Source organism: Podarcis bocagei (genome assembly GCF_964188305.1).
Source record: "Podarcis bocagei genome assembly, chromosome: 4".
NCBI lineage: Eukaryota > Metazoa > Chordata > Lepidosauria > Squamata > Lacertidae > Podarcis > Podarcis bocagei.
In genome coordinates this window covers 52,928,689-52,951,043 of record NC_138128.1, presented here as the reverse complement: position 1 = coordinate 52,951,043, position 22,355 = coordinate 52,928,689, and the positions used below count along the sequence as shown (strand labels likewise).

Sequence of the window (22,355 nt, the reverse complement as noted above, 5' to 3'; positions counted from 1 at the left end):
TCTAATTTAGGTCTCCTATCTCAAAATTCTGCATAACATAATTAATAGTTGTTCCAATATTTGCGAAGTCTAATGAATACTGTGCCTGAGTAAACAGAGCAGGAATTTACCTGCCTGGAGAAGAGCAGGTCTTGATCGGGGATGGTGGGTGGGGCGGGGAGAGAAGCAGCAACTCTCTTAGTCTAACTTGCTTTTAGCTTTGCACATAACACAATAGTGTGATTTTTTTTTGCCACAAAACCTATGTATATACACAACTCAAAAGAACCTTGAGATGATTTTCCTTACTGGACACTGTAGGAAAGGAACATCACCTAATGACATTTCTCTTCTCTTGAGTGTTTCTCTCCGAGCTCTTTAGTTTATAGTTTCACATGCACTACTGAGATATTTTCTTTGGCACCCATCTCACACATAGTTTTATAAAATTTCATGATGCAGTCGATGACAACTCAACAGTTATTTCTTCATTAAGCTAAGATACTGAGACTGAAGAACTATTTTTGAATGTATGAAATAAGGTTAGGAGCACAAGGTCAAATATTTCAGGTGGAACAGAATCATAACTTTCCATTTAGCCTGTTCATTTGCACTTGCTCTACCTTCACAAACTTCCTCACTTACTCACCCCCCATTCTCTCTCTCCCTCTTTCACACACCACAATAGTGGCAGTGTCTCTGCCATACAAGACGTTGGTCTCAATCTTCATCAGAGAAGGATGGTGATCACTAATCTGCTCACCTTTTTACATTCCTGTTTGAACTCCTGGGAAACTAAAATGCTATATATCAACTAGCATAGTACAGTACAATCTCATCTTGCACACATTTAACTTCGGCAATTTCAAGCCAACCAGTTGAATTAAAACCCTGGAAGGCAGAGAGCTTAAAAGTTCTATTTGCTTCATGGTTTTCTGGGCATGGAGAGTGCTTTTAAGCTCTCCACCTTGCTTACTGGGCTCTGGGATTCTCTTGTGAAACTTGGACAGCCCCACAAGATCTCACAAGAGCATCCTAGAGCACAGTAAACAAGTCAGAGAGTCGGCTTGGTGTTCTGCTCCAGAAAGCTAAAGATGCTCACGCGGGGATGGCTCCAAGGGGGTAGTTCAAATATATGCATTTTTGCACATACATGCTATCCCTGAAATATAAGTCCCATGCCAGATGGGATCAAAGTGTATAGTGAGGTCATTCCATCAACCTTACAACTCGGCTTGCTAAATGGGTGGTGTCACAGCATAACCAGTACAAAGATGAATTAATAGTAAAATTATACTGTAGTTATTACAAAAAATTATTAGGTTCAGCTTACCTATTTACAATTTTATGAACTTCCGTCTTCCCATCATTTTTTTGATGATCTGGGCTGGCAGGTGGAGAAGCAGTGAGCCACTCTTGGTTTGACAACATGGTATCAGGAGAAATATCCGTAAATAATGGATCTTCTTCTAGATCTCTGTGAATTTGCAGCAAAAAAGGGGAGAGAAACATTTTTTGTTTTACTCTCTAAAAGCACTGAAATTTAGTCACTTTCTGAATCTATGTCTAGGATCCAAAGAGCTGCTTTAGGCTTGCATGCATCAAATTGGATTTTTGCCTTGTTTCCCTTTCAACTGCAAGACCCCTCCCCACGATCTAATGTCAAATCACAAACTGTCTTTAAAGCATGTCTCAAAAAATAACTAGCAATATGGCTTAAGGACTGCTTTTTTAGAAACTGAAACCCAAAGCCCCATGGGCATGCAGAACTAGTTTCACACTTCCTTGGATCGTGCCGTGTTTTTTTTTATTTTAAACAACTTTTATTTACTGAAATAATGGCATGACATGGAACTAGAGAACATTAACATGAACTAGTGTTCACTGAGAATGCATAGATAAATGAAACAAGGAAACATATATTCTAATTTTATGAAAGGGGCTTATGAATTTTTGTTGTATTGTTAAATAATACTGCAGCAGCCAAGGCAACATTCAAGTTCTGGGTGTTCTAAAGCCACACAAGTGAAGCAACAAATGCTTTGAATCTTACCCAAATTTCAAAGACAAATGGGCTTACATATCCTTAAGCAAGACATCAAGCTGATCAGTCAAAAAGGGAGGATAGCCTAATTTGTGTTTAAGTCTTGTCTAAAGCTCTGGAGAGCCACTGTCATTTTCAGTGTAAATAATAGAGAGCTAGATGGACTTGATACAAAGCAGCTCCTTACAGTCTTGTGTTGAACACATGCAAAAATGAAGGAATTACTCCATAGACCCCTTAAGCCAACTACCACAAGAGTTAAACTCCACTTGTTTACTCAGAAGCAGGTCCCACTGTATTCAATAGGGCTTGCACTCTAGAAAGTGTATTTAGGATTGCAACTTGAGATGCATGGATGGGTGAGAAGTTAAACAGCAGCAGACTGTTAACATGCTGGGTTATGTAACAGTTCTATACACAGTATAAAGCCTAACACCGTAACTTTATTTCTAGATTCAACATTATGTCAGTATACTAAAATACACACACCCTCCGGCCTAAAATGTAATCTTTGCTTTGATAACAACAGCTGAAAGACATTTCAGCTACTGCAGAACTCTCCAATGATACAGAGGAAGAAAAGTGGGGCACAGAAAAGAACATACACAGCTCCTGCTATTTGGCCATTCTCCACCACATCTTTATCTTCTTGACAGGGTGGTTTATATTCCGTATAGTTCCTCTCCTCTAAATTTCTAAGAACCAAGTTATAAAGAATGTGCTCATCAGGTTTTTGCAAAAGGTGCTCAAACATTCTGAGTGTCATTATGCTGATCTGCAATATATAAAAAAGACATAAAAACAGGTTCCCACAAAGCAGAGATTCTGAGCATGTTATTATAGTGTTGCACATATTAAAAAGTATTCCATTTCTTTAATGAATAATAAATGTTTTCCCACACACATACTTATTCAAATAGATGTGCTAATGAAACACTCTGAAGCCCTACACCCATGAAGGTTTCACTGCAAAGCACACAGTTTAAATAAAGCCCCTGCCCCCATAACATATTATTGCTATAGTACTCGACAATACATTCCTCCTCACAGCAACTGCATAAGATAATGAGAGACTGATTTGCTGTAAGGACTTATGGTTTTGGAGTCCATCCAACTTTGTAATGTCCTCACTCTAGTTATGGAGACCAGGACCAAAGCATCTCCACACTGTGGAAACAGAAAGGAAGTGATAGTTACAGCAAATCCGTAACTATCCTTTCCTTGCCTGCCTCTAATATTTCAACCAGTACAGGCCTCAGGTTGGTCTGCCTGCTCCTAGATGCAGCCTTCTGGAATTGCTGGCAGGCCGTTCTTCCCCTTCCCAGTCGACTCATTTTTTAAGTCTCAACCTTGGCAGATGAGACAGGGACCATAATAAACTGTAGTGGCTCACCCAACTAAGTACCAGAATGGGAGAAGTACCTGGCCTCACAGTGTCCTGAGCCATTCCCATCCCCAGTGCATTAGCCTTAAGAACACATGTTGTCACCTGGACTCAAGTAAGTAGCACCCCCCCCCATTACAAAGCTCCCCTTTCTTCCCAAGAGTTCATGGTTGAAGTAGACTCTGAACTCAGGACTTTCAGATTTTTCAGCACTATTTAGTGGACTACACCTTCTCAAAATGCATTTTCCAGTTCATTGGGAATGGAAGAACCTAGAGGAAGCAGCAGTGGAAGATGGACCCTGAAGTAGCACCCAGTAGGTTTCAACACATTTTGTTTACTGATATCAGATCTCTGAAGATGAGCTACTCAAACAGCTTTAAAAAACCCCAAAAAACATTGTCTAACACTTGAAAGATCCACTCATTAGTAAGTTGTTTACAAATGCAATGACATCGGTCATAGCATGTTGGCAGTCACCCCTGTACTTATGCGGTATTATAATATCTTACCTCATCTGAAATGTGATCACAGTGTTCAATTAAGCGATGTCGCAATGGGTGCCTGTTGATGTCTGTCAGTTTTTCTGGCTCCCTTTGCTCCCCAAGGATAAAGCAGACCATTTCATGTACTAAAGCATCTGAAGTGACTTGGCGAACCATACGATGCAACAGGGCCGTTGACGTGAGAATCCCCATCTCTGAACTGAGCACAAGAAGGATTTTTAAAGGAAGTGACATAGGTTCCTCCTTTATGTACATATAAAAAATAGGGGAGGCCTCTCTCTTTTTCCAACAAATGCCTTACTCACGTTTGCATTAGTTGGGGTTCCATTACGCCAACAAAAAAACGTTCTCGCACCGAGCTTGCCATGGCAACAGCTGTTGTCTGAAATAAGAGGGCACAGTGATACTCCCTTTCCAATTTAGGAAAAATAATAATATATTCTAAACTTGTTTTGGAATGTACATAGAAAAGGGTTAAAGCAGGCATCTCAAACCTTCTGAGCTTCCTTAATGAGCTGATCACAGTAATCAAACCAGGATAGAAATGAAATCAGGGCTCTTTTTCCTGGAAAAGCAGATGCATCTTCTTTATGGCTGTAGGAATCCAAACTGAAGTACAAGAAGGGGTGAGAAAAGCATATATATGCTCAGTATTTATTGGTTTTCATCACAGCATAACTAGAAGTTCCATGACTAACCTCAGCATTTAGATATTGCTTCTAATTTGGTGCTTTGAAGTTTTTACTTCTTTGGAGAGCCACCTCAAGCACAAGTTGTGTGTGCTATAAATGTATTTTTTAAGAAATGCTTTCTTTAACATACACAAGGCATAAAATGTAGCTCAAGATCCGTCAAGACAATATTCTTACCCCCAGTTAACTCCTTCCACTGTTTCAATATCTAAAGGATCCATCGACTGAGGGAGGGCTTTGTAGAGAGAGGCCAACCTGTCCGTCAACAGTTCACACAAGCATGTACTCTCTGCTAAGCATTTGGCGGCTGCTGGCTCAGGCAAACTCACTAGGAGCATGAGGCCTTCACAAGCTTTCACAGCTATCCGGCCATCCTGTCATGTAAGAGAAGACAGAATACAGTAAGTTTCAAGTTCAAATAGGGGAGGAAGAACATTAGGGTTCACGTGGCTATTATTACAGATATATAATAATATATCCTAATGAATTGACAAAGTTGTTTTATTGCTGTAGTTTCCTTATCTCCACTAAGGCCCTTTCGAAAACAATATGTTTGATTTATTTCAGTAGACACTATTTAGAAGAAGACTAAGCAACTTTTGGCATGACCATGACCAAGTTATTAACAGCCTGTGAGCGACAGTTAAAAATAAATCTGCAAGCATTATAACAGTAAGGAGGAAAAGTGACAACAGTTCAGTGACCCAATGAAACAATCCCCAAATAAACTATGCTGACAAACATCAGTTTCTGTAGAAGATCAGCTCACAGGACTACAGGACATACAAAAGGTATACTAAATAAAAATAAAAGTTCACCTCACAATTTTGGTGATACTAATGATACTGTTTTTCTGAACATTTGAAGCCTGCAATACAAGGTTCTGTCCTCATCTTACCAGGCTGGGATGTTTAGCAGGGCAGTGGGGAGGGGGGAGCATTACATTTTACAACTGGCAGGGAAGTATTTTCCCAAAACCAGATAATTTCACACCAAGCAACATTTATTATGTATGTGCTAGAAGAGTAGAAAAACACACCCACCACATTTACCATAATGCTATTTTAAGTATATTCACTGAATTAAAAATGTGTGTTTGGGGAAGCTGATGGTGTATTTAGAGGCCTTCGGTGCCTCTCTCAGCTGATAATTCCTTCCATTCTTTCCGATTAATCAATAAAAAGCCTTGCGCCCCCCCCCCCAATATGCCCACCTGAAATAAAAAACAATTCTGCCAGTCACTCACCGGGCTTTTGGTGAGATTGAGTAGAGAATCCACCAAATTATAGTCCCCATGTGGATGGGCAGCCAAAGCCTCAGGGGACAAAGGGACGTTTAATTCATCTAGACTTGTGGACAGGTCATCTGCCTGCTGAGGAAGGTCATTTGCGCTCTCTGCTTGATCCGCTCCACTTGATGTCTCTCCAGGCTGAACAGACTGTCCTGTATCTGTCACCACCGAATCTTGGCCTTTTAGCATGTCTGCTGTAATTAAGCTTGCTGTGCCTTTTGAAGCCAGCCCCTTTAGCTTGCTCTGAAGAGGGTTACATCCAGAAAGAGAATTACAAAGATAAAAATGGCGCCTGCACTGAAGCTGAAAACACAGCAAAATACAAGGCTTCCAAATAAAGCAGGCACAAACACAAGGAGGGTTAAACAAAACAAAGTAAAAACAAAACAGAAAAAGAAACAGATAGCTGGAGTGCTGTCTCATCAAAGAAACTGATTAGAGTAGCTCAACTTCTTAATCACTAAAACATGTACAGTGGTGCCACGCAAGACGAATGCCTCGCAAGACGAAAAACCCGCTAGACGAAAGGGTTTTCCGTTTTTCGATGCGCTTCACAAGACGAATTTCCCTATGGGCTTGCTTCGCAAGACGAAAACGTCTTGCGATTTTTTTCGCTTTCCCCCCTTTTTCTTTAATAGCCGCTAAGCCTTTAATAGCCGCTAAGCCGCTAATAGTGCTAAGCCGCTGATAGGGTTGCTTCGCAAGACGAAAAAACCGCTAGACAAAGAGACTCGCGGAACGGATTATTTTTGTCTTGCGAGGCACCACTGTATATGTGACGATTGTCCCCAAGACTCTCAGGGTTTGAAAACGGAATTTGAGTTTCTGAGAAGTCATTCACCTCAGCCAGAACTGGGTAGCTTCGAAATCTTAATGGTCATTGTAGATCTCATCTAGATGCTGAAGTTCTGGATTTAAACTGCCTTTGACAAAGTTTAAGTAACTGGCAACCCTGTAAATTATCATTTTATATCTTGGGCTGAATTTCATCGGCCATTATCTTTTGATTTATTACACTCTATCTTTGAATTAATTTTTCCTTGCAAAAAATGACTATTTATCCACCATGGCTTACTTCTTCTGTTTCTTGGTTTCTAGATAAAACACATATCATTCATAATACTAGGACCATTGATAGATGACACGTTGGCAGATGATATATTACTCTTAATGGTCAAGAGTTGGACAAGTACATGACTACTTTAACAACCATGCTGCACAAATCCTACATACCAGGCTTTACAGAAATTATAAAAAAGGAACCTCAGTCAACCCACTAGCTGGAGCCATTATTTAACATTTGCCTTTTACACCAACTTCTGTATTAGTCAGTTCAATAAGTGTGCAAAAAATTGCCTTTCCTTATTCTATCAAGCGACTGAAGTAAGTGGATGTCATTTGATTTGTTCAATCTTCAGTACGAATGTCACATTTACTATATACAGACAACCTTTTGACACAAATGCATTTAATGGAAAATGTGAATTTTCAGGTCAAGACCCCAATCCACCTTATCTCTGTGGTTCTGGAAACACAGTTTCAGATTCCAATCTAACCATGCTTCTGAGCTGCATATGTCTAAGAAAAACAAAAGCTGTTCTAAGAATCAGCAGTTATTCTCAGGAAATCTGCACCTGCCATCTTAACAAGATCTTGACACCATTCCCTGGGGATCCATGTTCCTCACTTCACATTCTTCTTGAAATGGAAGAATTGCACCCCTGCCTATAAATCAGTTTCAGATGTTTAGAAAGACCTTCAGAGCATATGGATTCAAAGTATCAGTCTTTATAATAGATGGGGGAAAGTATGAGCACACAGTTAATTCCCTAAAGATGAAGAAATTGCATATCCTACAGTACCTATAAGCAATAGAATGGCAATCCTTTATTAAAATAAGCGTGTATAACCATCTATTATGTACATAACTATCCCTGAGCCTTAAGAAATGTTTTACTGTCAGTCTTCACTTTTATTCCTGAAAACTGCTGGAAAGACATGCAACATGCCATGCATCACAGAAAACAATCTTCCAGCTCTTGAATGTAATTTATTTTATAATGTAATATAATATAATTGAATGGTTCCCAATATAAAGATGGGGGGGGGGGAGAGGAGGAGGTGTGACAACTAAATATGCATAGAGAAGACCTGCAGACTCTACACCTTCTCTGCTAACCAGCCTAGTTTCCACATGGGTTAAATTTAGTTCCTACCTGACAAGGCTATGTAAAAGTAGTGTAATCTATGAGGGGTTGCATACAGCCAGCAGGATGCTTAAATTGTGCTATTGTTTGTATGCTAGTTCCTACATACCGTATTTTTCGCCCTATAGGACGCACTTTTTCCCCTCCAAAAATGAAGGGGAAATCTGGGTGCGTCCTATGGGGTGAATGCAGGCTTTCGCTGAAGCTTGGAGAGCGAGAGGGGTCGGTGCGCACCGACCCCTCTCGCTCTCCAGGCTTCAGGAAGACACCTGCAGCCTAGGCAGCCCTGCGGGAGTCCGCCCCACGTGCCGGACAGACATCCGCAGCGTGGGGAGCCCTGCAGGAGTTCCCCGGGGGGCTCCCCACACTGCGGATAGCAGCCTGCCGCCCGGCGTGAGGGGCGCCCTGAAGCAGAGCGCCCCACGCGCCGGTCAGACATCGGCCAGCCCCACAAGCTTGGGGACAGCAGGGAGGCGCATCGCCACCATCCCGCTGTTCCTCGACCTGGTTCGGTTTCCCCGACCTGGTTTTGGGGGGGAAATAAAGGGGGGGAAATTTCCTTCCCCCCCCAAAAAAAAACTAGGTGCGTCCTATGGGACGGAGCGTCCTATGGGACGAAAAGTACGGTATGCAGCGTTAGCACACCGGTGAAGCATGTGCCAGAGCTGTGGATTTCTAGGGTGCTAACATGATATCATGCTGCTCCAGAGACCCAATTTAAACATGATACTTAATTCACGTAACCCTACAGGGCACATTTTCTCTCCGTTTTACAGGGTTAGTGAATTTCAAAGAAAAGAGCTTTTGCATCTAGCTCCGCAAAACAGACAAAATCCACTGGTCTGTCCATGCAGTTCTGAAGCCCACCTGCTCACCTGCCTCCTGGAAGTATGTAGGACAGGGTCTTGTATCACCTAATAGGAAAGTTTAATGAAATAAGCTCCATATTTTCAGAATCAAGATCACCACCATCAAGGGACTTCACTCCCAGACCACTGGGGATAGCAAGAACAAGCAACAGTTTGCCAAATTTAACAGGAAGGGACTGTACATCTCTCTATGTGGAAGAGGGGAAAATACAGAAAGCATCTCCTCTGATTAAGAAAAGAATGCCAGATAAATAAAATCTTCCAGAGATGGTAACAACAACAAAAAGCAAATCTCCACCAGAGAACGCTAACTGATAAAATAAGAAGCATAAAGAAATATACTTGGCATAGGAATAATTACTTAGTTCATTAGATTAATAATAATAAGGAGAGGGGAAGAGAATAAATATAAAAATGCAGCACTGTTGTGTAGATAATAATAATAATAATAATAATAATAATAATAATAATAATAATAATAATAATAATTTATTTATACCCCGCCCATCTGGCTGGGTTTCCCCAGCTACTCTGGGTAGCTTCCAACAAAATATTAAAATACAATTTATATGCTTCTGTAATATCACCACAGAAACACACAATCTGGTTTCTGGCACAAGTCACAGAATCATAGAATTGTAGTTTTGGAAGGGATCATCTAAGTCCAGCCCCCTGCAATGCAGGAATCTCAACTAAAGCCTCCATGGCAGGTGGTCATCCAACCTCTGCTTAAAAATCTGCAAGGAAGGTGGGTTCATTACTTCTTATGGAAGTCTGTTGAACAGCTCTTACTGTCAAGAAAGTTCTTCCCGATAACTTCAACTCTCTTTTGAAAAGCAGTTTCTATCCCCGGCAATTGCAAAAGAACTTGGAAACATACAAGCAACAGATGGGGAAGGCTCAGGAGCCAGTAGCAGGTTAGAAGTAGCTTCCAGGAATCAAAAGGCTTTATTCCCTGCCCCTCTGATCCTGACAGATACCTAACTCATTTCCCTTTATGGTGGAAAAGAAACCCCAGTTAACAAACAGTGTGATCTACCTACCTCAAGGAAGAAGTTAACCAAGTATGGATCTTGTTTCAGCTTTGCACACACTGTACAGAGAAACTGGATTTCTTCATTTTCTGTGGGTGTTGCCAGAACTTCCCCACAAAGTCTGATTAATTTCTGTTCAAGAGAATATTATTATTAATAGTACTACTAAAGAAAATAAAACCCCAATAAAAATGCCCATATCGGGATACATTGTTGAATTTTGCTTTCTAAGATCTTAAAGCAACAAAACTGAAATATTACACCCAATAATCTGGGAGACATCATTAAAATGTGTTCCTTTAAAAAGAGAGTTTAGTACCTGCACAGGTCTGTGTACATTTATGTGTGGGAGAAGAGGCTGTTGTATTCTTCCCAGCAGCTTTGTATAAAAGGATAAAACCTGCTGTTTCATGCCTGGAGGACACTAGAAAAAGAGATACAATAAACATGAAATATACATAATGTGGAAACTGGCAAACAAAACCAACAAGGTGTCTAGAAACATTAGTTTAGTAACAAACACATTAAATGCATCCAATATCTCATCCATTTTACAATACAGAGATTTGGTACAACACTTAGACCAATTATATCTTTAATTTTATTTGTATACCGCCCTATACTTGAAGGTCTTAAGAAGGTCTGACCTTTATAGTGCACATTATGCAGTTAATTTAGCATCTCAAACTAGCATAGACTAAGATCCTATGCACTTGTTTTAGATCTGTAGCAAACATTTGCAGTTGTTTAGTTTGTGTTACACTTATAGTTCATACAATATACTGCAAGCAGCTTTAGGTTTTATGGGAAACCAGCACACAAATAAACGCAAAGATATAAAAGTGTCCATTCTTTTATGTCTAGCAGTAGTCTCTCACACCCAAATGGGTGTGGTCTTTGTGTGTGTTTTTGTCTCTCTCTCTCTCTCTCTCTCTCTCTCTCTCTCTCTGTGTGTGTGTGTGTGTAGATGGAGAACCTTGAAAAGATTATGTGTGCATGCTTTCTACAGCAGTTTCAACCCTTGGAGTGTTGTTGTTTTCTCTCAAGTGAAGAGGGATACAATGTATTTGGAAAATGTTCAGCTACTACTCAATCAAAATAGCTTCCAATCTGCCCAACTGCCAGGATCTTTCCATGACCCCATACATTCAACAGCAGCATTTCTTCACCAATCGTAATACAACACTATTTCGTTCTCAAAGGTACTGCAAAAATATGATAAGTCAAAATTTCGATTACTGAAACAGCACAAACTAAGTACACATGATTATATCCAGTCACAGGATCTGAGCTTTCTGCAATGGAGCTATACTTACATCAGCCTTGCCCAAGGTGTACAAAGTCTCTAGGATCTTATGATGCAGTAGATATTCCATACAAGGTCCTGTTTCGCCAGACTCCCTCTCATTTTCTTCCTGAACTAAAATATCCAACATCTGCTCCAGGTGAGAGGGAATGTTGGTATCAGTCACAGGAGCTTTGTCATCTAGAGAAACAGGTTCCATTAAAATAGAGTGTCCAGTCTCAGTTGTTATTACTACTATTACTACTACTATTTATTAAATTGCTACACTGCCCCTCATCTGAGGATCACAGGGCATTAACAATATAAAAACACAAAAATACATACCATAGCAACAAATGAAAACAATACCAACCCCCCAGTTTAAAAGGCCATACATTGTTTAATTAGCCAAATGTCTGGAAGAAGAGGAATGTTTTTGCCCGGCACCTAAAGATATGTAAAGAAGACACCAGGCAAGCCTCCCTAGGGAGAGCATTCCACAAGTGGGGGGCCACCGCATAAAAGTTAAATACTTACAATGAAGATCATACACTCAAACATATTTTCATTTGACTTTTCCTATTCTGGCTGACGGGAGTTTGACAACTCTGCCCCTTGTTGAATGAATGCAAAGAGGGCTTGTGTGGCTGTGTGGGCTACACCAGCTCTCTGTTCCCTCCCCCCCCCCCGGCAATATGATAGAGCTCTATGCGCATACATTAGTATGCTTGCAGAACTATTCCATATAAAGGGGAATCTGGCCCAATCACATGGAGGTCCTCTACACCAACAATACCCACCCCGTAGCAGTATGGCTTCTGCTTACCAAAATGGGTAAGGTTAGGGTTATGGATACACCAACAGAGACAATGAGGCATTCCCTATCAGTGCATGCACACAGCCTGACCTTATTGCTTCCTTAACCTGCTTGGTAAGTGGTAGCAATGCTGTGATGGGAGGTTAATGTTGTGGCTCCACAGCACTATCGCTCTGTTCTATACTCATACTGATGTACGTACACAGAGTCCCTTTTAACTGATCAAAGATTGGGAAGTGGGGAGGCAGCTATGGCACATTGTCAGAGAGTGGGTTGGCTGTGTGGCTGGCCCACATGGCCCCACCCACATTCTTCCAATTTATGGCTGTGGGTTGTGTGAATTCCCTTGACTTCTCATGTAATAGAAGAAAGAGAAAAATCACAAACATATTTGTTACTTCAGCTAAGCTTTGAATGTGTGGAGTTGTGTTTCTTGTTCAAGTTAAGGGGGATGACCCTGCCTGAATTGAGTTCCTACTTGGTATTTTATATAACTATGCAGGACTATAACTTTACAAAAAGGACAGAAACAATGTAACACTTGACACAAAATGCTGGAGGATAATCTGAAGCTACATACAGTATAGACTTCCAATGTGTTATTTGGGAGAGGAAGTTTTAATGTTGTGAAGAAACTTAACTGGTCTCTACTGCATTTATCAGCAAACTGGTGTGCGAAGTAATTTTATATAATGAATTTGGAAACAATTTATACTACTATGTGGCAAGAGTATAAATAATCCAGTAGCAAGTTTGCTATTCCCTCTTATGCAACTGTCTACAAACAACTATCATTACAAAGCAAACAGGAATGAATTGCAACATCTAAAGACTTTGAATCTCTGTGATGACAGCACTGAATACGTTCTGAAAGTTATTGTGAAGTATAACATTCAGGTCCCACCAGCTATTTCCCGGCTTAATTTTATTATTTCCCAGATCATTACTTTTAAGTAACAAACAGTACTCCCATCTGCAGAATTGTGTGCTGAAGTTGCAAATAAATGCCTCTTACCTGATGTCTCTATGTAGTAATGGGTAATCGCCTTCCAGTGGAAAACAAAGTCTTCTTGTAATGGAAGGGATGGCGCAAGCTGCAGGAAAGAAATAAAAAGCAGACAAAGGACATTTCCTAAATGTTAGTCTTTAGGAAAACATAGTTGCAAACACAATAATTTCAAACAGGGGCAGGGGGGCCATTTTCTCTTCTGGGGGGTAGCAGGAGTGGAGAACCTCAGGCTGGAGGCTGAATGTGGCCCTCAGGACTCTTCCTAGGCCTTGCCCCTTTCTTGTGCCACACCCTTCACTGGCCCCGCTCTGTGATAATGCCTGGATGGTGAATGGAGTTTGTGTATAGAAACCTCTTGCTTTTGTGTTGCAAGTGTGACAATGTCATGTCCCACTACTGACATGAAACTCCCAGAAGGTTCCCCAGTTCTGCATTCTTGCCTTATTGGTACAGAGCCCCAAATGAGCACCTTTGCCAATAAAGGGTAATTTGATTTTAATAAAGATTTTTAATCTTTATTATGGTATCGCATTGTCATTAACAAGAAGAATGTAAAAAGATAAGAAGAAAGAAAGAGCTTGTTGGATCATGCCAATGGCCCATCTAGTCCAGCAAACTGTTCTCGCAGTGGCCAACCAGATGCCTGGCTACTTCCTCCCAGCTACCGTAGTAGCCAATGAGGTAATAAAGTGTGGCTCAAATTCAGTTAGGCCTCTGGAAATGAGGAGTGAACAATGGGTGTTGATTAAATGGGGAGTGTACAGTGGACAATGTCTGGTGTGACAGCTCACCAGCTTTGTAAACTGCCTTGGGTTGCTGTTTTTTTTACAATCAAGTGGTCTATAAATTTTATGAAATGAATAATTAAACTGGCAGCTGACTCCTTGGGAAATTGGCCTTCCTTTCTTCCTGAGAGGGAGTACATACGCCTATTAATGATAATGGAAAAATGGGAATAAACTAACTAGCTTTTACTAGTTTTCTCTTATTTTTGAATAGTACAAATAATAGCACACCTATTTCTGATCACATATTCTAAAATATTTTTGAAACAAAAATAATGGCAGCAGGATTTTACTTCTGATATTGTAGCAGACTGGCTGCCATTTTTAATAAACTTGACATATGCCTGATTTGATGTTCTCTGTCAACTTTTGGCTGGCAATTCTGAAAATGGAGAAGTGGCAACACTCCTAGGAGTGACTTGCAAAAAGAAATGAATTATGGAAAGAATAGGCTGTTGGATATTATATTGATATGCATATACATATTTGAAATGACAAAGGGGAAGCACTGGCATTGCAGTATTATTTAAAAGGAAGTCCAAACCAGTTATCATTGTCACTTTAAGCTAGTTAAAGTCAGACATTTCTGAAATCTGTAAAAATTTCTTAATCTTGATCCTAAGCACACTTCCATAGAACTAGAGATTATAGCTTTTGAGGAGATTTATTTTCAATTAAGTGGATTTGGGATCGGACTGTGATATTCAACTATGTCACACACAAAGAAGACCCACTGAAATTAACAGATTTCATAAATAAGTCAATTTATGTACATCGAATCAAGCCACTGACTTAAGCACACCTATACCCACTGAGTTAAATGCATATGATTTCCCCCCCAACATTTGAATCTTTGAAACTAACACAAACAGACAGAACTGTGACTACTTTCAGCACTCATCAGCTTCAGAATTAAGAAGAAAGACAACATGCAGTGCACCAGGCCAAATGTGCCTTTAAACAAATTCAATTTCTCGGAACACAACATCCAATATAGATCAACACTATACCGAAAGCTCTTCTGCAGACCTTGTGAGAAAACGTCAGCAATGAACACCAACAAAAACATACGAAACTCAACATGATACTATATTTCATTGACTTCAGCACTGTTTAAAAGGCCAGGGCCAAATTGCAGGCTTTGGCCTGCTTTGTATACACCACAAAATTTATTTTTTCCACTTGTTTAGCAGTGAGGTACTGCTGGGACCTGACTTGACTTAGAAGACTGCACATAAAGCTACACAATGTTATCAGACTCAAAGATGTGCAAATCTTTCACAAACCCTATCATGTCCCTAGTACGGTAAACCAGCAGCTTGCACACATTTAACTTTATATTCAGCTTTACACGCATGGCATAAAATAGGTATATATATATATATATATATATATATATGAGGGTGAAAAGGGGGCAGGGTTCCAGGGGAAATGAATTTGCCAATCCTAACTGCCATTGAACCCAATTGGCTTTGATTGTACACAATGTTGGCTTTAGGTGTAATCTCCGGAAAATAATCCTTGTGTAAATTAAGGGCCTACTGTATAACATTCAGGCTAATTTTTTAGGTATACATGTATCCAACCAAAACAATGAGTTGTATCCAACAGACCCACTAAAACTAACAGAGTTAACTCCATTGATCTCATGGGTTTATTTTGAGTGCAGTGGTACCTCGGGTTAAGTACTTAATTGGTTCCGGAGGTCCGTTCTTAACCTGAAATTGTTCTTAACCTGAATCACCACTTCAGCTAATGGGACCTCCTGCTGCCGCCGCGCCACCAGAGCACGATTTCTGTTCTTATCCTGAAGCAAAGTTCTTAACCTGAAGCACTATTTCTGGGTTAGCGGAGTGTGTAACCTGAAGCGTATGTAACCTGAAGCATATGTAACCTGAGGTACCACTGTATGTCTTAGTTGGATAAAAGTTCAAAAACTCCTGCAATGAAGTTTTGAGGCTTTACTAATATTTTACCTTGCACTATCTAGAATTCTATCAGAAATCAGTAGTATAAAAATTACAAAAAAAGGTTGTGGCCTCACTAGTGAAATCTGTGGAGTATATAATCCATTGTTTCAAACATTTAATTACTGGTAATTTGACTAAAATATTTTTTTCTAGGCCAATAACCAATTCTACATTCACAATGTAAAGGTAAAGGTACCCCTGCCCGTACGGGCCAGTCATGTCCGACTCTAGGGTTGCTTGCTCATCCTGCTCTAGAGGCTGTGAGCCGGCGCCGTCTGAGGACACTTCCGGGTCATGTGGCCAGCATGATGAAGCTGTCGCTGGCGAGCCAGCACCAGCGCAGCACACGGAAATGCCGTTTACCTCCCCGCTATAAATGTAGCTGCAGCCAATTCTAGCAACCTGAGACGTGCACCAGCATAATATGCATGTTTGAAATATTTACTTTATTAAAAAGATGTACTTGTACTATATTTTCAGAAGGAGTCCATTGGAATTTACATTAGGACAATAGAGATCTGATGCTGAGAGGAATGGTTGGAGGCAATACAAACTAGGTTTTTATACCTTTTATTGAATAAAATTATTCATTAATAAACATGTGGTTGGCATACACACATGGTTGGCAGAACACAAATTGAGTGGAATGTTAAAATTCATCAAGGAGCAAAGAAAGCACTAGAGGCATCATTTTCAAGTCGTCTCATAATGCTAACACAAGGAATCATTAAGGAAAATTAAAGGGCAATGCACCTGCTCAAAGACAAGTCCTACCTTGCACAAACGTATAATCAACCTTTGGAATTTTTTTGCCACAGGTCATAGAATCAGCTGGAATAACCTAGTTACTTGACGGAAGGTAGAATAGTAATTATACTGAACTTTTACCCCAAGAGTGGAATTGTGTTGGCATACGAAGTATCTTGAGTGGACTATTCCATTACTTAGGCAAGGGGTGGTTAACCCATTAACCTTTGGTCAAACCTCTGGGTGGTGCATGCTAAGGGCATTATTGCCCTTGAGTATAGAAAGAGTATTGATCAAATGATCAATCTGATGAACAGTGATTTGCATTTCCATTAAGGCACTGTGGTGGGCAGAGGCATTTATTATTATTTTACTGTTGTTAGCTGCTCTGAGCCTGGCTTTGGCTGGGGAGGGTGGGATATAAATACATTATTATTATTATTATTATTATTATTATTATTATTATTATTACCTATCTACCCATACCAGCAGCATGTAAACTTTTTTTTAAAAAAAACCCACTGCCAAAATTGATCAAGTCGGGGGGGGGGGGGAAAGCAGGGCTGCAGGCAGGAGCTTAGCTGCCCCGATTTAAGCCAAATGACACAGAATATAGTTTTTAATACTGCATGCTAGAAGGCTTAGATAGGCCTCTCACTGCCCAGCTGGCACAACTGCAATAATGCCTCATGGACAATTTAAAAAATGTCTACTCAACCCTGAAGAATCAAATATTAAGGATGCTAGGTGCAAATTGGGGGCAATTTGCAGGGATAACTGGTTTTGATGAGCGATTAGCACAGAGGTACTTTTATTACTTCAGATACTCCAGAATGCAATCAATCTCTCCCTCTCCCACTGGATATTCTAGGAAACTGGGGAAAATTTCTCAAAACACATTTATAAAGCTGCAGGAGTGAACACAGGGAATATTTGACTGTTTGGAGCCTGTTTGCCAGTCCACTGTGGGAGCAGGAGGGAGCAGCTGTGAAGGAAATTTTAATACAAAAGCACCAGTGAAACTATGCCTAAGAGGATAGAAGGTTAGGGGGGCATATTTTAGATGTGCCTATAAAACAGAAGGGAAGGACATTATCACTCCCTCTATTTCTGATGTTCAGGCTAGAGTGTCAATGTTTATGTAGCAAAAACAGCACTACCTCTGCACAAAAGGAAAACATCAGCAAACTCAACTGGCATGTAGGTTTGCAGGAGTACAAAAAATCTGGAGAAAATAACCAAAAGGACAAAAAAACCAAGCCTAAAACACAACTACACATGAATGCAGCTTGTATTTAACTCACCAGGTATGTTGTCACAAAAAATCCACTGGCAACAAAAAAAATTATACTGGAAATATGCAGCTTCAAAGCTCTTGCTTCCCAGGCAGGAGGCAGCTGTATCAAGCTGTCAGCCTGCCCAATTGGCACCTTCAAGAACTCCCCCTTGTTCAGGCAAGGAAACAGCCTTGGGATTTGGGGGTTCCCCCCCTGCCTTAATTTTATGTTGTTTACTTTGCATTACAGCTTATTTGTTTACATCAGAGATGCACCATGGGAGGAAACAGAGGAGATACCCCTGCCTCTTCTCCTGGAGTTTCCTATCCCAGCTGGTCAGCAGAAGAGATTGAAGGAGTTGACTTACTTCCTCCTCCCTACCAAACAGTTTTCCTTTTGTGTCCATATTTTTTAGATTGTACTAAGTTGGAGGACAGGGACTGCCATGTATTTATACAGCCGATCTGGTAGTCTTTTTATGTCGTAAGAACAGGGTGATAAAAATAGTTAAATAAATAAAGACTACTGTACTAAAGTTTCAGTGTATTTTATTACACGTGTGCATGCGTATTTGTAGTTGGCCACCCCGAGCACCCTTTGTTGGAAAGACGGCATACAAACTTAACTAGCAAATAAACGAAGAACTTGAAGGCTCCTGGCTTTCGTTGCGGGGCCCCGACTCGTGATCGCCCAGAGGCTTCGACTGAGCCAGAAACAGGACAGAGCCACGTAACCCGCCCAACCCGGAGACTGGGAGGAAAAGAGCAAACCACTCGGGTCTCGCCAAGCTCTCGTCCCCTCGTCCTAAGGCAGAAATAAAACTATCCGGCGTCGGAGGGAGGGAAGGAGGGCATGGCAGTTAAAGGGACGAAGCTGGCAGCAGAGCAAAGCGAGGGGGATCGCGAGGAGGCCCCCCAAAAGCGCGTCCCCCATCTTAGGCCCAACAGGATCCCCGGGCTTGCGTGGCGGGCGCCGCCGGTGGCCTTACCGCCTCCACGGCGTGCTGCAGGATGGAGGTGAACTTGGAGAACATCCTGTCCCTGGACTGGAGCAGCCTCTGCCGGGAGGATCGCGAGAGCTCCTCGATCCGCCGCCGCCGCCGCTCCAGGGTGAGGACTGCATGCGGGGGGCCTGGCCGCGGCGATCGGGTCGGCTACCGAAGCGAAGCGGGGCGGCTGCTTCTCTCCGCTTCTCTTCCCGCTCCTTCGCCTCAGGAGACACCGTGGCGCGGACGGAGAACGACACCCACCGGGGCCGCCCGGAAGCCGAGCGCCTTGCCTTTGCTGGCGCCGCCGCCGCTACTCCCTCTCCTGCCGCCGCCGCTGCTCGGCCTACAGGGGCCGCTGCCTGAGGAGCTGCCTGCGCGTGTCCTTCGGTCTGGCAGGCAGTCAGTCAGGCCTCTGCCGCCGTGTCGGGGGAGGTAGGGGGCGGGGCGGGAAGCATCCGGCCCCGGGGAGGGAAAAAACAACGGAGAGCGGCCCGAAAGGATAGAGCCCTGGAGAGGGAGGCGGGCTGAGGAGAAGGGAAGCGAGAAAGAGGAGGGCGAGATTACGAAACCCACTCTTTGGCCTTTGCGGGGGCCAACCGAAATGCCACGAAATAGTGAGCAAGTTTTCCAGTTCCTCAGAATTCCTCGTGACGCCGCCTGTCAGACGGGCAGAAGAGGCGCAGGATCAGGGTTCCTCAGGGTCGTCGTGCCCGTGACACTTTGCTGCCTGCCGGCTCTGCCATGTAAGGCCCAGTCACGAAGCACAGAGCCAGGGCCCACCCTGCCACCTCGGGTATCTGGTGCTGAAGGGTGCTGTGAGGTGCTGGAAGTCGGCCTGCACAAGTTAAGCCAACCTCTGCCCTCCAGTGTAGTGGAGGAGGCCGCCTCCTCATCACTAGTACACTGAAGTAAGAGTCAGCTGCCAGTTTGGCCGGCTTTTGTATGTGCGACAGGAACCTCCCCAGTGACACTGTTATTATGTTGGCAATGCAATAAACTTCATTTATTTAGAGTACTACTAGCTGACTTTATAGCCCCAAGAGAATCTCAACAATTATCACAAGAAGCACAGCTAGGGATTATGGAAACCACAGTTCAGCAACGTCTGGAGTCCTGCAGGTTAGCCATCCCTGTTATAAAGAGTTGTAACCACTTGCATTGAACCCCGGTACTGGCATCAGAAATAGGTATGGTATTCTTACAATGCCAGGATTATTCAAGTGCCATTTCCTGCCCTTTTTCTTTGCCTTCTCTGGTGTTGCCCTTTAGCCTCCACCTATAAGGGGCTGGGGCTGAGCAGTTGGAACTCAGTCAGCACATGATGGAGGCAAACCTTCCTTTGCTTGATGGTGATGATGGTAGTTGTCACTTTAGAGACATGACAGTTTCAAGAAATGAGTGACTGTATATGATTAGTTGCTTGTTTTTTGATTAATTATTGCAATTATGTCCTGTCTGTCATTAAAGGAGCTGAAGGCGGTGTACATAGTTTTCTTCCCTCCATCTTATTTTCACAACAGCCCTATGAGGTAGGTTAGACTGAGAGTGACTGGCCCGGTGCCCCCCACAGAGCTTCATGGCTGAGTGGGAATTTGAACCCTGGTCTCCAAGGTCCTAATCCAACACTAACCACTACACCACACTGACAATATTAGAATATAAATGAAATACTCGATTAATCTTTGCTCAGTTTTGAGCTTCCAGGTGAATAAGAAAGAATCAAAGCATGCTCTGTGAACTCCTTTCAAGAACCAGCTACCCACTGAATTCCTTTCAAGAACCAACTACCCACTCTGAATTTAAAAGGCAAAGTGCCAGAGAAACACTCAGCTTTCAGTTTTGCATTTGCTACACTGCAGTCTTCTAAGTGTATTAGTGTGATTGCTGTGTCAAAGAAGATTTATTTGCCATTCAAGCTTCCATAGCTCACAAAGTGTAGGTAATGGAAAAAATCTTCAACATGGGGGTTATGTCCATAGGATGTCCCTGAGGAAGAATTATCCTAGCTCTGTGGGAGACTCCAAAAGGGGAGTCTGCCGTTGAGGACTGGCAAACAAACCAGTCAGGGAAGAAGTGAGCTGAATTTGCTTCCAAATGTTGCCTTAGTCAAAATTGTGACCAGGTGATGCTATCGCATAGGTCAGATATGGACAACCTGTGGCCTTCCGTATATTATTGTCCTCCATTTCCCAGCAGACCCAGCTTGCTTGGTCAATGGACAAGGATTACTCCAACAACTATCTCTGAAGTAGGTGCTGCTGCATTGGTAATGTGGAGAGTAGGGAAGGCACACTTGGGAACTTATAAAGCTGGAGACTACCTCACATTGCATAGGGGAAATGCAGATCCTTCGGTCAAGATGTACATTCCAGGGTTGGAAAAGGAGAGAAGTAAAAGGCCTGTCATGTTTGCATTACCTTAGCAAGAGAACACTGCCATTTTTCAAACATAATTGATTTTGCTCCCCTTATCTTTAGCGTGAATATTTATTTGTGTTCATATTCCCAAGGTCTCAGGAGGACAAATTAGTGTTTTGTATTATATAAAAAATGTTGTTCAAAAAATCATACTAGAAATACACTGAAGACAAGGATATTCGTTGGCCCATTGTTGTCACTAGAGGCACAGTTTGCCACTGTGTCTCAGAAACCTTCTTCCAGCCTAGATACACCGGTCCTTACTTGGGGAGCGATAGTCTTACTTCAGTGATAGGTGTCCTGATAGCCTCCCATTTAGATTACTGTAACACTTTTGTATGAGGGTAGCTTTAAAAATGGCCCAGAAATTTTGGTTGGTACAAAATATGACTGCAATATTGCTAACTTAGATGGGCTGTTGCACTATTTTCTTTCTTAATGGCTTTTGCTCTGTTTCGAGGTCCAATTCAAAGTACCGGTGTTGATTTTTAAGGCCTTTTACCGCATTGGTCCTTTGTACCTGAATGATTGTCTTTCCCACATGTGACTTCTCAGATGCTGATAACTTGATCTAAGGTCCTTCTTTGAATGTCCCGTCAAAAGAGGTACAAGGTGATTATGTGACAGAAAGGGCCTTCTCAGTAGTGTTACGAACACCCTCCATAGAGAGATTGCTGCAATTCTGATATCTTACCTTCCATTGAAAACATTTTTGTTTTGCCAAGCATTTTTATAGAATTTGATTCATTTGGTCATTTGTCCTGTGTTTTATGATCTTATAATTTTAGGCTTTAATTATTTAATTGTATGGTGGTTTTAAAATATTATTTCCAAATAAGCAAATATGTTAGCTGTAGGGTCCCCCCCCCCCTTTAAATGTTTTGATCCTATCTATTGTTTAAATTCTGAGTTGTGTTTTCTTTTCCTTTTTTAAAAAACTAGTTATTTAATCCTGTAATCCACCCAGACAACATTTTGTTAGCAGGTGGCATATGAAGCACAAAATCTACACCAGCCAACCAACTAGTCAAAAGAATAATAATTTTCAATCCTG

At 41.8% G+C, this 22,355-nt stretch overlaps 2 protein-coding genes across 4 annotated transcripts in view; one reads left to right on the top strand and one right to left on the bottom strand.

Annotated features, from left to right (window-relative positions):
- Window positions 1–19,257, bottom strand: part of FHIP2A (FHF complex subunit HOOK interacting protein 2A) — a 33,797-nt gene extending 14,540 nt beyond the window's left edge. For 2 of the 3 annotated variants that reach the window (XR_014007842.1, XM_081192898.1), the window contains exons 1-13: window positions 18,885–19,257; window positions 13,124–13,202; window positions 11,323–11,492; window positions 10,326–10,430; window positions 10,016–10,138; window positions 8,979–9,017; window positions 5,852–6,139; window positions 4,783–4,979; window positions 4,408–4,522; window positions 4,219–4,295; window positions 3,920–4,112; window positions 2,629–2,798; window positions 1,313–1,456 (exon numbers count right to left, since the gene is read on the bottom strand). Coding sequence is in view for 2 of the 3 variants with exons in the window: in XM_081192898.1 (XP_081049024.1) it covers window positions 1,313–1,456; window positions 2,629–2,798; window positions 3,920–4,112; window positions 4,219–4,295; window positions 4,408–4,522; window positions 4,783–4,979; window positions 5,852–6,139; window positions 8,979–9,017; window positions 10,016–10,138; window positions 10,326–10,430; window positions 11,323–11,492; window positions 13,124–13,202; window positions 18,885–18,929 (1,745 nt within the window). In the remaining variant the exon portion in view is untranslated. The remainder of the gene's footprint in view (window positions 1–1,312; window positions 1,457–2,628; window positions 2,799–3,919; window positions 4,113–4,218; window positions 4,296–4,407; window positions 4,523–4,782; window positions 4,980–5,851; window positions 6,140–8,978; window positions 9,018–10,015; window positions 10,139–10,325; window positions 10,431–11,322; window positions 11,493–13,123; window positions 13,203–18,884) is intronic. The other variant, XM_081192899.1, reaches the window with a different exon arrangement.
- Window positions 19,258–19,669: 412 nt separating this feature from the next.
- The window catches only part of ABLIM1 (actin binding LIM protein 1), a 208,286-nt gene continuing 205,600 nt past the window's right edge, over window positions 19,670–22,355 (top strand). The window contains exon 1 of the mRNA XM_081192939.1: window positions 19,670–20,003. The gene's annotated coding sequence lies outside the window, so the exon portion shown is untranslated. The remainder of the gene's footprint in view (window positions 20,004–22,355) is intronic.